Below are 13,315 nucleotides of genomic sequence, written 5' to 3' on the forward strand. Positions count from 1 at the left end.
TGCCTATTGAAAACTCAGACCTGGCAATACGTGTTAACACTGCAAACTGAAAAAGTTATCTTGCTCTCTTGCTTGACCTGTTGTTTACAAACAGAGAAGGACTGGTGGGAGATGTGGTGGCTGGAGGCCGTCTTGGGCTTAGCAACCATGACATGATAGAATTCCCAATTGTGAGCGAAGTAAGGAGAGGGGTCAGTAAAACTGCTACCATGGACTTTCGGAGGACAGACTTTGGCCTGTTCAGGTCATTGGCTGAGAGAGTCCCTTGGGAGACAGTCCTGAAGGACAAAGGGGTCCAGGAAGGCTGGACAGTCTTCAAGAAGGAAATCTTAAAGGTGCAGGAGCAGGCAGTCCCCACGTGCTGTAAGAAGAGCTGGCGGGGAAGATGACCGGCCTGGCTGAACAGGGAGATTTTGCTGGGACTCAGGGAAAAGAGGAGAGTTTATCACCTCTGGAAGAAGGGGCAGGCAACTCACGAAGAGTACAAGGATCTCGTTAGGTCAAGCAGAGACAAAATTAGAAAGGCAAAAGCCCAGCTAGAGCTCAGTCTGGCCACAGTCGTTAAGGATAACAAAAAATACTTTTACAAACACATTAACAACAAAAAGAGAGGCAAGGAAAATCTCCATCCCTGCCTGGATATGGCGGGGAACATTGCCTCCAAGGATGAGGACAAGGCTAAGGTACTTAATGCCTTCTTTGCCTCAGTCTTTAATAGCCAGACCAGGTATCCACAGGGTATTCAGCCCCCTGAGCTGGAAAATGGGGATGGAGAGCACAGTAAACTCCCCATAATCCAGCATGAAACAGTTAAGGACCTGCTAAGCCACCTGGACACTCACAAGTCTATGGGGCCTGATGGGATCCACCCGAGAGTACTGAGAGAGCTGGCGGAGGAGCTTGTCAAGCCACTCTCCATCATTTATCAGCAGTCCTGGTTAACAGGGGAGGTCCCAGATCACTGGAGGCTTGCCAATGTGATGCCCATCTACAGGAAAGGCCAGAAGGAGGATCCGGGGAACTACAGGCCTGTCAGCCTGACCTCAGTACTGGGGAAGATCATGGAGTGGTTTGTCTTGAGAGTGCTTGCAGGGCATCTGCAGGACAACCAAGGGATCAGGCCCAGCCAGCATGGGTTCATGAAAGGCAGGTTGCTTGACCAACCTGATCTCCTTCTATGACCAGGTGACCCACCTAGTGGATGAGGGAAAGACTGTGGATGTTGTCTACCTGGACTTTAGTAAAGCCTTTGACAGCGTCTCCCACAGCATTCTCCTGGAGAAACTGGCAGCTCGTGGCTTAGACAGGTTTACTCTTTGCTGGGTAAAGAACTGGCTGGATGGTCAAGCCCAGAGAGTTGTGGTGAATGGTGTTAAATCCAGCTGATGGCCGGTCACAAGCGGTGTTCCCCAGGGCTCGGTTCTGGGGCCGGTCTTGTTCAATATCTTTATTGATGATCTGGATGAGGGAATCGAGTGCTCCCTCAGTAAGTTTGCAGATGACACCAAGCTGGGTGGGAGTGTTGATCTGCTGGAGGGTAGGAGGGCTCTGCAGAGGGATCTGGACAGGCTGAATCGATGGGCAGAGGTCAATTGTATGAGGTTTAATAAGGCCAAGTGCAGGGTCCTGCACTTGGGTCACAACAACCCCATGCAACGCTACAGGCTTGGGGAGGAGTGGCTGGAGAGCAGCCTGGCGGAAAGGGACCTGGGGGTGCTGGTTGACAGCCAGCTGAACATGAGCCGGCAGTGTGCCCAGGTGGCCAAGAAGGCCAACAGCATCCTGGCCTGTATCAGAACTAGTGTGGCCAGCAGGAGTAGGGAAGTGATTGTACCCCTGTACTCGGCACTGGTGAGGCCGCACCTCGAATAGTGTGTTCAGTTTTGGGCCCCTCACTACAAGGAGGACGTTGAGGAGCTTGAGCATGTCCAGAGAAGGGCAACGAAGCTGGTGAGGAGAACAAGTCTTACGAGGAGTGGCTGAGGGAACTGGGGTTGTTCAGTCTGGAGAAGAGGAGGCTGAGGGAAGACCTCATTGCTTTCTACAACTACCTGAAAGGGGGTTGTGGCGACATGGGTGTTGGTCTCTTCTCCCATGTAACTAGGGAGGAGAGATAGGATGAGAGGAAATGGCCTCAAGTTGCACCAAGGGAAGTTTAGGCTAGATATTAGGAAAAAATTTCTTTACTGAGAGAGTGGTCAGGCAGTGGAAGAGGCTGCCTAGGGAGATGGTGGAATCACCATGACTGGAAGTATTCAAAAAATATGTGGACATGGCACTTCAGGACACGGTTTAGTGGGCATGGTGGTTTTGGGTTGATGGTTGGGCTTGATGATCTTGAAGGTCTTTTCCAACCTTAGTGATTCTGTGATAAAATAAATTTGGAAAAATGGTAAGTGTACTAAACATCTGCAGTTTCTCCTCACTCCCTGCTTTCCCAATACTGGTCTATTCTTATGGTTTCTGAAAGAAACTACAAAGGAAAAAAAAAAGTATTCAGTCATTGTCTCACTGAATCCAGAAAGGATAATGAAGTAACTGGAAACAGGTATTCACTTCAGCTAGTGCCATTTCCATGCATTTCTTTTTATTATACCATGACATATGGTAAACCTGGGAAGAGGGATGTAAAAACATTTAAATCCTCTAGAAGTCTGAACTGACTAGACAATAAAGCTCTTTACCTGCTAAGCAAGCTACCTGTGTAAGAACTCTACATTAAAAAGTCTGCCTTAACTATATCCAATGCATAAAACAGCTTGTGGAGAACTGATCTTGACTTAAGAAAGGCTGACCTGATCTGACTGAAGAAAGGATGATTAAATGAGTGATAGGGGCAGCTTCTCTTCCCTGGAGCTAGCTGAAACTCCTATAAATAGTATTATACTTGAAAATCTGCTTCAGAATCTCAGGTTCTTTGCATTTCAATCCTGAGCCTCAGCACACGCCAAGAACTTTTCTTTGATGTGGGAAAGTTGAAGCTGTAAAGAGGGAGGTATTAGACAAGGAAATGAGTTAAACAGATAGCCTAGACACTTGTGTTTCCTGTAAGGAATGAATTAAATTACTTTTTGATTCTGAATTGCTTGAAGTAAATTTAGTGATATAGGAGCTGAATATTTGTCTCCAGAACCTTACATTTTGTCTTTCTGAATTTAATATGGTCACTTAACTCAGAAGCCATTGCTATCTTTCAAGGACTGCAAAGGCCCTTTAAGAAAAGCTTAGTGTGTATGCACTGACATCTGCTCCTGGAAATCAGTTATAGACAAAAAGACGACTTTAAAGTCATGTGAATAAAGATTTTACTGTCGAACCACAAAGATTAATTGCACCGTAATTCCGAACGTTTGCTGAAGTGCTGATCTTTCAGGACATTTCTTGAAGCTAACCATTGTTTTCATGTTATCAGATTTCCAATACTTCACTTGCACACATCTCAACCTTTGTTCAAAATCCTCATCTCATACAAGCCACTGAAGCAGACAATTAATGAAAGGGACAGACATTTCATTAATGGTAGATTTGAAAGCCGTATGCTTAATACATACTTATTCTTAGACTCATTATACCAGGCTAGTAGTATTCTTAGAAAGCACAGGAATTATAGCAATTTGCAAAACAGTTAAAGAAGTTTTATAATTTCATGTCAAAGAAACATTCATCTCTACATGGAAAGCTCGCGTGAAGAAGTAGTCTGTTAAGAAAAGTGAACCTGTACTAAAAGTAGCAGATTTCTGCTACACCATCTTTACCCTTCTTTCTGGTTTGATTTTTAAATTTTTTTCTATTACACATTTAAGATGCCACATCCTCATCATTACCCTCTTTTCATATTTTTAATCATCATCCACATACAGTTTGCACAAATAAGTCTGTATATTTCTACTCAGCAGTCAAATCCTAAGTAAGCAATGTTATTTTTTATTTTGCTCTCAGATCCAGATGTACACAAACACCTTACGATCCATTTAACAGTGCCAAAATATATAGGAAAAACCTTCATCTGCACTTCCCAAACTTTCTACGTCACCAGCTGAAGAGGCCAGGATTATTTTATTTTATTTTTTATTTCAAGTTTAGCGTTCTCTTTCAAACTATCACTGTATCATTACATAGCAGGTCTGAGAAGTAGCTGAATTAATTCCATTATGTCTAATAGAACCCCTGTAAAGAGAAGTGACCGGACATGCTTATTTTAAAATTACTAGGATGTTCCTTTTGTAAGGTCCCAAGTATCTAATAAGATGGCTCTGACGAACTGGATAGATATAATTTCTAATTTTACAGTCTTTTCGTTAGTACCCCAATTAGACTGCATGGCCATGTGCTGTGTATGATGACATCTGAAACACCTTTGTTAGCACATGTGTGCTAAGCTCTTATTGTTCCTGTGCAATATCATCTTGCTCTGGCTGCTATTTTGGAGGTCTCCCTTTTGTAAAGGATTATGAAAGTATGTAGATGCTTGGGAGAGTGATATGTATATTGGGAACAATGCATTTTTGTTTTACTTCCAGGACTTTTATGTTAATTGAAGTATGTGAGTAATTTGGTCTTTCATCTTACTTTTGATCAATAATTTTTCATTCACTATTTGATCTTCTGATAAGCGAATCATAAATGGGATTGTCCAAGTACTATACAAGATCCAGAGAAATTGTGACTGCTGCTCACTGTACTTAAAGAAACAGAAAACCAAGAGCAATATATGTATCCATTACGTGGTGCAAGAGTAAAACTGATAACTTTATGGAAATTCATCTGGTTTCCTTGATTAGCTTCAAAAGACAAAATTATTTCGACAAAGAGATGTAACACCCTTTACATTGCTGGCCAGACACATAACACCAAAGAGAACCTATTTACATATGGTGGAGACAGCTCTTTTTCAAACTCAGGCTGTGCAAATAAGCAAGTCTCCACAGTCAAAGGATGAAACAGCTGAGTGTTACCACATTTTGTCTTAACATGGAGAAATGCTAAAATAAGGGGGTTTTTAAGCAAGAGAAGAACCATATCTCAGAAACATTCAAGGAGCTACAGAACTTGAAAGGTTTAACTAGTAAACCTATTAAACTAACTCCTTTTAAAGAGGGGGAGGCTGACTATACTTTAGGAAGTACCATCTTCAAAAAGCAACAGATATTACCAAACGTGGCAGGGGGAGGGGAATAAAGTGCCAAGAGTTACATTAGCTAGTTTGTGTTACTCTGCATTTGTATTTTATTTGCAAACCTATGACAGGGCCAATCTGATCTCAGCTGCACCTCAGCACTTCACTTCCCTCACCCTTCCGTAAACCGAGGATTAATTCTACAACTGGCAAACTACTGAAATTTCAACCACCTGTGGTTGTGTTTAATGTTGAAAGCACTGTTCAGACAACACAACTACTGTCAGCTGGGCTCTCCTGAAGCCCTTCTGTTGGACTTCTCCAGCTTCCCAAAAATCAGCATTCACATCCTTCTGGATCATTTCCTTAATGCATCACTTTCCTGAAAGTCTTCCTCTCCACAAATTTGTAGACCAAGGCCAAAACAATTTTGTCTGCGTTTTCTCATCGGAAGTCACCCTTACTTATAAACACAACATATGAAATACAACACAGTTTTATTTATCTAGTACCAGCTTCCATCTGGCACTCATCAGCACTGGTACTTGCTCTGCCATTCATAATTCAGTTGGAGAAAATACTGTGTGCTCATTATATGGATGAATGTATTCACAATAATCAAGACACCTTAATTTATATTTGATACAGAGCTTACTCTCTTAGCTTTTATAAAGATCCAAATAAGGCTACAAATCCTACAAATAATTTGGTTCAGTCATCTTTATTGCACAGATTTTTTCCAAAACTTTCTCTCCTTCAGTTCTCTTGTATTTTCTCATCGAGAGGGCAATAAAACTTTAGTCACCTCATCTGCATTTCGACCTACTACTCCTATGTAAAAGGAACACAGTGATTCCTCCCACGCCCACATACTATACCAGTCCATCACAAACAGCCCATACCCTGCAGGTCAACAAGCTGTGCAAAAGAACACCAGGGATCCTACACGGAACAATGCTGAATAATATATATAATTGCACACTAAAAAATGGACACAAAGAGCCCACATTTCAAGTGAAATGAGAGGGACTTGTAATTATTCTCATTATTAAATAATAATATGCCCCTGTTGAAGCACAAAAGTTGGGAATGACAACACATCTTAGCATTTTCAAGCAGTGCAGGAAGTATGCTAAAGACACATAAAGTACTACAACAGCTCACCTTAAGCTACTGTAATTAAACAACATTTTAATTACCTGCAATTGTGGGGGAAAAGAAGTTTCATTCATATTCCACAAATGAAATTTAGTGGCAGCTTGCTAAAATCCTCAGCTCCCATAGACAAGGGAAACAATTTTTGCAACCTTTTATTGCCAAGTGTCAAAGCCTGGCTATTGCATAACGTGCTATTTAAACTTACTGAAGTCCCCATATGGCAAGATCTTAAAGAGGCATAAAAATAAAATGTTACTGAAGGCATCAACGAACTCTATCAACAAAAGAACTGCATTTAATAATAAATTTGCAGGATCTCCTTTTAACCCATCAAAATAATTTCTTATTCATAATCAAAACAAAATCAAGTCACTTTGAAGTCTGGCATTTAAAGTATACTAACAAGTTATGTGGCAAACTAGTAAACAAATAGTCCCACAAACTAAAGAACCATTTTTCAACTGTTAGCTTTCTTAAGCTTCCTCACAGACCCATTACACATTTACATGAAGTCCATTTACTCACACCTCCCACATGCCTCTTTTTTTTTTTATTATTTTTTTAACTTGAAAGCTATTCTGTTGTATATGACTATATTAGGAAACTTTCTGATTTTCTCACATAAAGATTAAAAAAACACCAAGAATAAAGCACCAAAAAACCATCTGCCTCCAAGGCAGAACATTAGGTTTTGGACTGTTAAATATAATTACAAGTCAATCGTAATACCTACAGTTTAAGAGTAGTAGGATTTAAATTTGTAAATGCTGAAATTTGAAATAAATAATCTGAATTCTAAAAGTCTGTTCTGTTACTGACTGCCATACCATAGATATATTTAGGCTAAAGATAAATGCTGGAAGCATTAATAATTAGATCCAACTAATATTTGCTATTCCGAGATCTTGGAAAAGGCCTATGTTAATCAATACATGGCAGTAGAGATAAACATAATTTCAAGTTTCTATACTTTTTGCACTCTTTTCTTGTTCCCAAAATAGTAGATATATTTCATCCAAAACTTCTACGTTGCATGATGCTGCACACAAAGCTTCTTTAAAAGATACTCAAATTTACAAAACTAAGTACAAAGAAGAAAATCAGAAGTGGTAAGTAAGCCTTCAAGCTTCGGAGTGGCTTACAAAATCACATACAGTGACTGACTGACCTCTGTAAAGAGTTTTGCTTGAGTGCTGGCAGGACACAAGACTGAAAGTATCCTTGCCGTCTTACTCATTCTCATCTCTTCATGCAGTTCCTCAACCCATTTAGCACCTATCTTCGAGAGCGAATAATGAAACGCTCTTCATACTTTCCCCACAGCACAACAGCAACTCTTTCCTAGGCTGATCCATCCTGTGCAGTTAACAAGGGAAGATATCTGTGATGAGACAGATAATGCACGATGAGTAAGTGCTCACACAAAATGTCAACTAAAGTCAACTAAATTATATCCACATAGACCTATTGCACAAGCAGCTGCCACTTTCATCTGACCGAGCAATCATAACTTCCTGCCATCCTTCTTTTTGATCAAAAATAGAGAGGGGTGAGGCAAAGCAGAATCTACTAATAACCAACAGGAAGGTTATTTTAGTTTGAATCCAAACTCACCTTTGAGATACCTTCTGGTAGAAGAAACCATTTTCCTTTTCTCCCAACAACCACATGGCTTCTTGCGCCATACCTTATTCCCATTCTGGTCCTACCTCACTACACCCATATCAGATGGCTGATCAGTGGGCCAGGACATGAATTCAAGTGCTGTCGCACATACCATTTAATTGTTGGCACCCTCCAGTATGGTTTGGGGCCCTGTTGCTCCAGACAACATCCAGGCATGCTTTAGGACACCATGTAGGCCAAGGACTGTTCCCAGTATGCAGTATGGGCAAGACTGTCCTTTTGCTGGGAAGGAGTTTAGCAGGGCTGAAGAAGAGGGGGATGGATAATCTCTCAACCTAAAGAAGTTGGGGTGCATCTGGGTGTAGAAGTGAAGCACAATCAATTCCAATACTTAACAACCCCCAACCCTTAACTGCCATGCCAAGTGGCTCAGCTCCTGCACCCCTACTCCCCGTCTCCTGACCCCTTCATCTGCCTCATTAAGATCCCTCTTCTAGTCTCTCTGCCCAAGTATGGATTCACTGTGGGTCACCCTTTGCACTGCAGCTTTCTCCTCCCCGGCGTGAAGCAGAATTGGGTGGTGGTACAGAAACTCTTTCAGAAAGCTATGAATGCTCTGTGTGTGTGCAGGTTCTAAAGCAAATAAAGAAAACAAAAAACCAGAGAAGCACGCAGCAGTGTGTAGTTGTAGCTTGGAAACAGCCAAGCTCCCTAGTGATCCCGTGAAAGAGGCCCCTTTTTATTCCACTGCAACGTGTTGATATACAACTCAGCCCAGCGCAACCTTGGGCAGGGCCATGCACGAGCACTGTGGAAAGGGTGTGCAGGCAGCAGCACGCGTGGGGCGGTCAGACCAAACCCTCAGCTATATTAACTGAAGAGCAAAGATACACCCCCACGGAGATGAAATGATTTAATGGAAAAGAGAGCACACATCCATGATGCAAAGACCATGGATTTAGCCACTGCAAATGTCAACTCTTTCCAAATGTATGAGTATGTCTAAATCTCTTAAAATATTGACGGAATCAGGAAATGCAACTTAATTCCTGAAGAACTATTCAGTTTGGCTGAAACTTCAGCAAGGTATCAAATACAAGGAATTTCAGCAGTTAAGAGAGAAAAAAACTCCAAGCATTGCAATATGGATATCTCTGTTATAAAATCACAGGGCTACCAGCTCCAGCTATAATAAAAATAGCCTAAGTGTGTTACACTCTAAAAGAGGAAGCTTCCAAACACGACCATTCACAAGCTTACCAAAATTCACAAGTTTGCTGAGAAAGGTGGCATTTACTTATCCAGAATTTTCCTTCAATATCAAAAGTTTGCTTTCTTCAGAAAGGTAAACAAGTAACCCTAACAACAAATTCATTGAATTAAGGGACTGAAGTCTAACATGTGAAGAAATTATGCCATTTCCCATTAAGTCATCTTTATTCCATAAATCCTTCTGTGTGGATAAACTAGTGCCTACTTTGCAAAATGACCTTTGGAAACTTTTGTGATCAGGTGATGAAAATGATTTAGTACTGGCCAAATTGTTTAACACGTACAACAAGTATCTAATGTATCACAAACTTACAAACGAGGAAAACTTGCTTTATCCAGCTGCACTGACATAGAATGTAAAGATAAAAGATTCTGCTACAGAATATAGTCACAGTTATTTTTGTAGAGAACACCTGAAAGAAAATTTAGGCTTTAAAAAGCACAGTTCTAGGATCAAATGGAATGAAAAGCTAATCCTATTTATACAAAAAAAGGCCAAACATGCTTCCCCAAAAGCTGATTAAGCAGTCACTGCCGAGGAAATGACCAGAAACAAACACAAACATGTTTTCTGCTACTCACAAGAAATAACACTTAAGGATATGTCAGGGTGTCAGTTATTAAAAACTAAATCACTTTCATAGGAGAAAGGTTTCTAGAAGAGGAGCAAGTTAAGAGTGTACAAAATATTAACAAAGAAAACGTTAAGTAATGCCTGAAACATGATAAATGCTTAAGCACAGAAGAGAGGGCCCTGCTGTTCTTTGTGTTACGTAACTTCCAATTTTAAACTATAAGATACAAATGCAAAGCAGCATTTGAAACTAGAACTTGTATTTAAAGTGGGAAGCTAAACAAGAGTACAAGTTGAGTAGCTTCAAACAATTCAGCCATTAAACAAACTGACATCAATTATTAAATTTGAAGTTGCAGTTATTTATTTTCGTTTCCTCGTTCCACTTTGGGAAAATTCATCTACTCACTACCGATGCCAATGTAAAATTCAATTCTATATGACTATGAAGTATTATGAAAATAATTTTGTGAGGTGCTGAACTCAAAGCAGTTATTTACAGCAATATCAGGAACTAGGTAATACTGATATGCATCAGGAATAACACGTGTAAAGTAGTTTCGGTAAAACTGCTGGATTGCTGCATTGACTAACTAACGCAATACAAAATTTTAGCCATTTTGAAAGACTGCATAGCTTTTAAGCATTACTGAGAAACAATAAGTGCTACATAATTTTTAAAAGTACATAAATTAACAAGAGGAGCTGAAACTGTAGGCAATACCATCTAGAAGTAGAAGTTTCCAGTACAAAATACAGCAAGATTTATGTAAAACCGACGATTACAGTGTTATTAATATAAATCACTCTACAGCACTTTATGATATTCCTCTAAGTGGAGCTCAGCTCTTCCTTTAAAGTGAGTTTGCTAATTTCTATGATGTTTTGTTAAGATAAAGATGTAGTTAGAATGTCACTCAGACATCCGACACTACTCAGAAGCACAGTTTAAAATCCTGTATTTACATTATTAATGTAAACATAAATGCACACTAAATTGCTGCTTATATAAACTATATAGTAGCCACTCTTATTAACTCCTCCTTCTTAAAATGATAATTCTCAAGCATGTAAAAAAAGCCAATTAATCCTGACTTTTGCATATGATATTAGAAAGAGTACTTTGTTTTCAGAAAGTGTTTCTACTATTACACGTGTCAACTACAAGTGCTTTTAAGTGCTCAGTGTACCATGCCTACAATGCCTTCCTACTTTACTACACCAATCAGCAGAAGTACTCCATTAGCTCTCTGTACCCAGCAATTACAATAAATACTCTGGCCCACCAAAAAAAAAAAAAAAAAAAAAAAAAAGACCAAAACCAGGGCTTCTTGATTTAAAGTTTTACAGAGGGGTTCTTGCCTATCAGGGCCTTTCTAGAATAAAAACTTTAATAATGAACTTTGCTCTCAGCTGCTTATTTACCAGTTAATAGGATGATTTGTACATGCAGTTATGATGACCTGGTGCCTCATAAGACTAAAACAGCTCAGTTTGTGCCAACAGTTCAGACGAAATCATGGGATTCAACTTTACTAGAATACATAAAGGAACTTAAATGGTACGTGTGGTGCATAGCTTTATGTGCAAGTCTAATTTGTGGAAGATTCACAAATCAAAAAGGTAAAGTGTTTACATAACTAAAAAAGTAATGCTTGAGGTGTCCCAATTCTTCTACCTTAAAGAGCTGAAAAGTTTGTTGTTTCCTTTACAATGCTAAATACTCTATTCCTTTTTCTTTTCTTCAGTCCAGCTCATGGCCTCCTATCTACCTAAATCTCCCAAACTGAAAAACTGCGTATAAGCAGAGCAACAAGTTTATTATTTTTCTGCTTACTGCCTTGTTTTATCTATCAGTGATCTAAATTCTGTAGCCTTGTGTCATGCTTGCAGTATTAGAACCCAGTCCTCAACTGGCCCTTGGAGACTAAACAGAGCATTGAATGTTAATCAGCAACGCTACTTACCACATTGAAATCTAAGTTTTTTTCAACCCACTCCTTGGCTTCCTTGAATTCCTCTTTCATTTCCATGATGTATAGCGTATCAAGGGCATCCACTATTGTTGCTCCTTGAATGTTACCTGAAATACATGAAGAGCCAGTGATTTACTTTCCAACAGAAGGTTTTTCAGTTAGATTTAATTAATTTAAATTAATTCTAATTTCAAAATACAATTTCAATTAATCCAATTAAAAATTGGGCATACAAGTATTCAAGTGGGCAACTAGTAATCCACAGCCTTAACTTTGATTCCCACGCCACAACACAACATCGTAATATTTAAGTATTTCTTCCACTAATGAAGTTTTGAAGAGTAGTTCTGATGCACTACATTTTCAGTCATGATTTTGCATTTTTAAACACTGATGGAACAGTTCACTGTAAAATGTAATTCATAAAAGACAATCTCAATAAATTGAGAAATTAGTGTTTCTTCCAGTTTGGAGTGACAAAAATCAGTTGCTTTTTTTTTGTTTTACACTTAATAATATACATAAAGCTTTAAGAAGCTGGTAAATACTGATCATATTTCAGTTAAGAAAGCCCTTTAAGAAGTACCCTCTCTGAAAAAACAGTTTTTATGATACTGTGCATCACCATGTAACCTGCATTGGGTTTGCATTGGGGGAGCACAGGCAAACTTGCATACGTGAATTTCTCAGCCCAGGAGAGACTGCCAGGCATTGGTTTTCAGATCAAGTTCTGGTTGTTTGCAAAAGTGGCATCCTTCTATCTCTGTTATGGAGACGGATAAGAGTCAGCCTTCCCTTCATGTTACAAGATGAAATATCATCAGTATGTTCACTTTGGCATGGATTAAATGTTCACGATCCTATGCTAGAATGTTAATGTGCAGGGTAGGGGAGAAAATAAGGCAACGCAAATGGCTTTCCCATGCTTCCTTCAAATTTACAATGATCTTTTCAAAACACCATTTTTGTCTAGGGGGAGTTTTGATTTTTATTTACTAAATAGTGTCAAAAATGCAATTTTGGCCACTTTGCTCAATTTTACATTTATGAACTTGGCTCCAGCAATCTTCATTATGAATGGAAACTACTGTTAAGATATACTTTAGAGAAGACCCTAGATACAGAAGTAAACGCTTAGAATTGCAAAATATTTTAGGTTGCAAGCAACAGAGGAAGTCATTAGGTCCAATCTCTCTCTCCCCCAGCAGGGCTAATGACTCAGGTGGACAGTTGACTATTTATTCAGGAATTGATTACACTGGGCTAATAACAAGACAGTAGCTACAACTAACTTTACAGAACTTGATTATCATCTTGCCTCTGAAACACCTGATGGAAAAGTAAACTTAGTTTTATAGACTTATCAAGGATCAGAATTGAATTGTTCATATTTAAGTAGAAAATCAACTATTTCAGTCAACTCTTGTGTTTGCTACCATCAAGGTTTTCTGCTTCCTCATGAGATGGAGAAGTGATTGGAGACCTCCACACAGCAGGATTGAAATCACTTTCTTAACTTAAGCTTCCAGGTAGAAAATAATTTTCCATTTGTATCATCTTAAACAAAATAAAACTTGATATTATTATAACAGT

The 13,315-nt window shown here is 39.3% G+C and overlaps 1 protein-coding gene across 1 annotated transcript in view; it reads right to left on the reverse strand.

The window, feature by feature from the left end:
• The window catches only part of MAN1A1 (mannosidase alpha class 1A member 1), a gene marked incomplete at both ends in the record, with an annotated part of 150,414 nt that overhangs the window by 90,055 nt on the left and 47,044 nt on the right, over positions 1-13,315 (reverse strand). The window contains one exon of the mRNA XM_081998198.1: positions 11,714-11,829. Within this exon, the coding sequence (XP_081854324.1) occupies positions 11,714-11,829 (116 nt within the window). The remainder of the gene's footprint in view (positions 1-11,713; positions 11,830-13,315) is intronic.

This window comes from Phaethon aethereus, assembly GCF_964289735.1.
Source record: "Phaethon aethereus genome assembly, chromosome: 3".
Classification (NCBI taxonomy): domain Eukaryota; kingdom Metazoa; phylum Chordata; class Aves; order Phaethontiformes; family Phaethontidae; genus Phaethon; species Phaethon aethereus.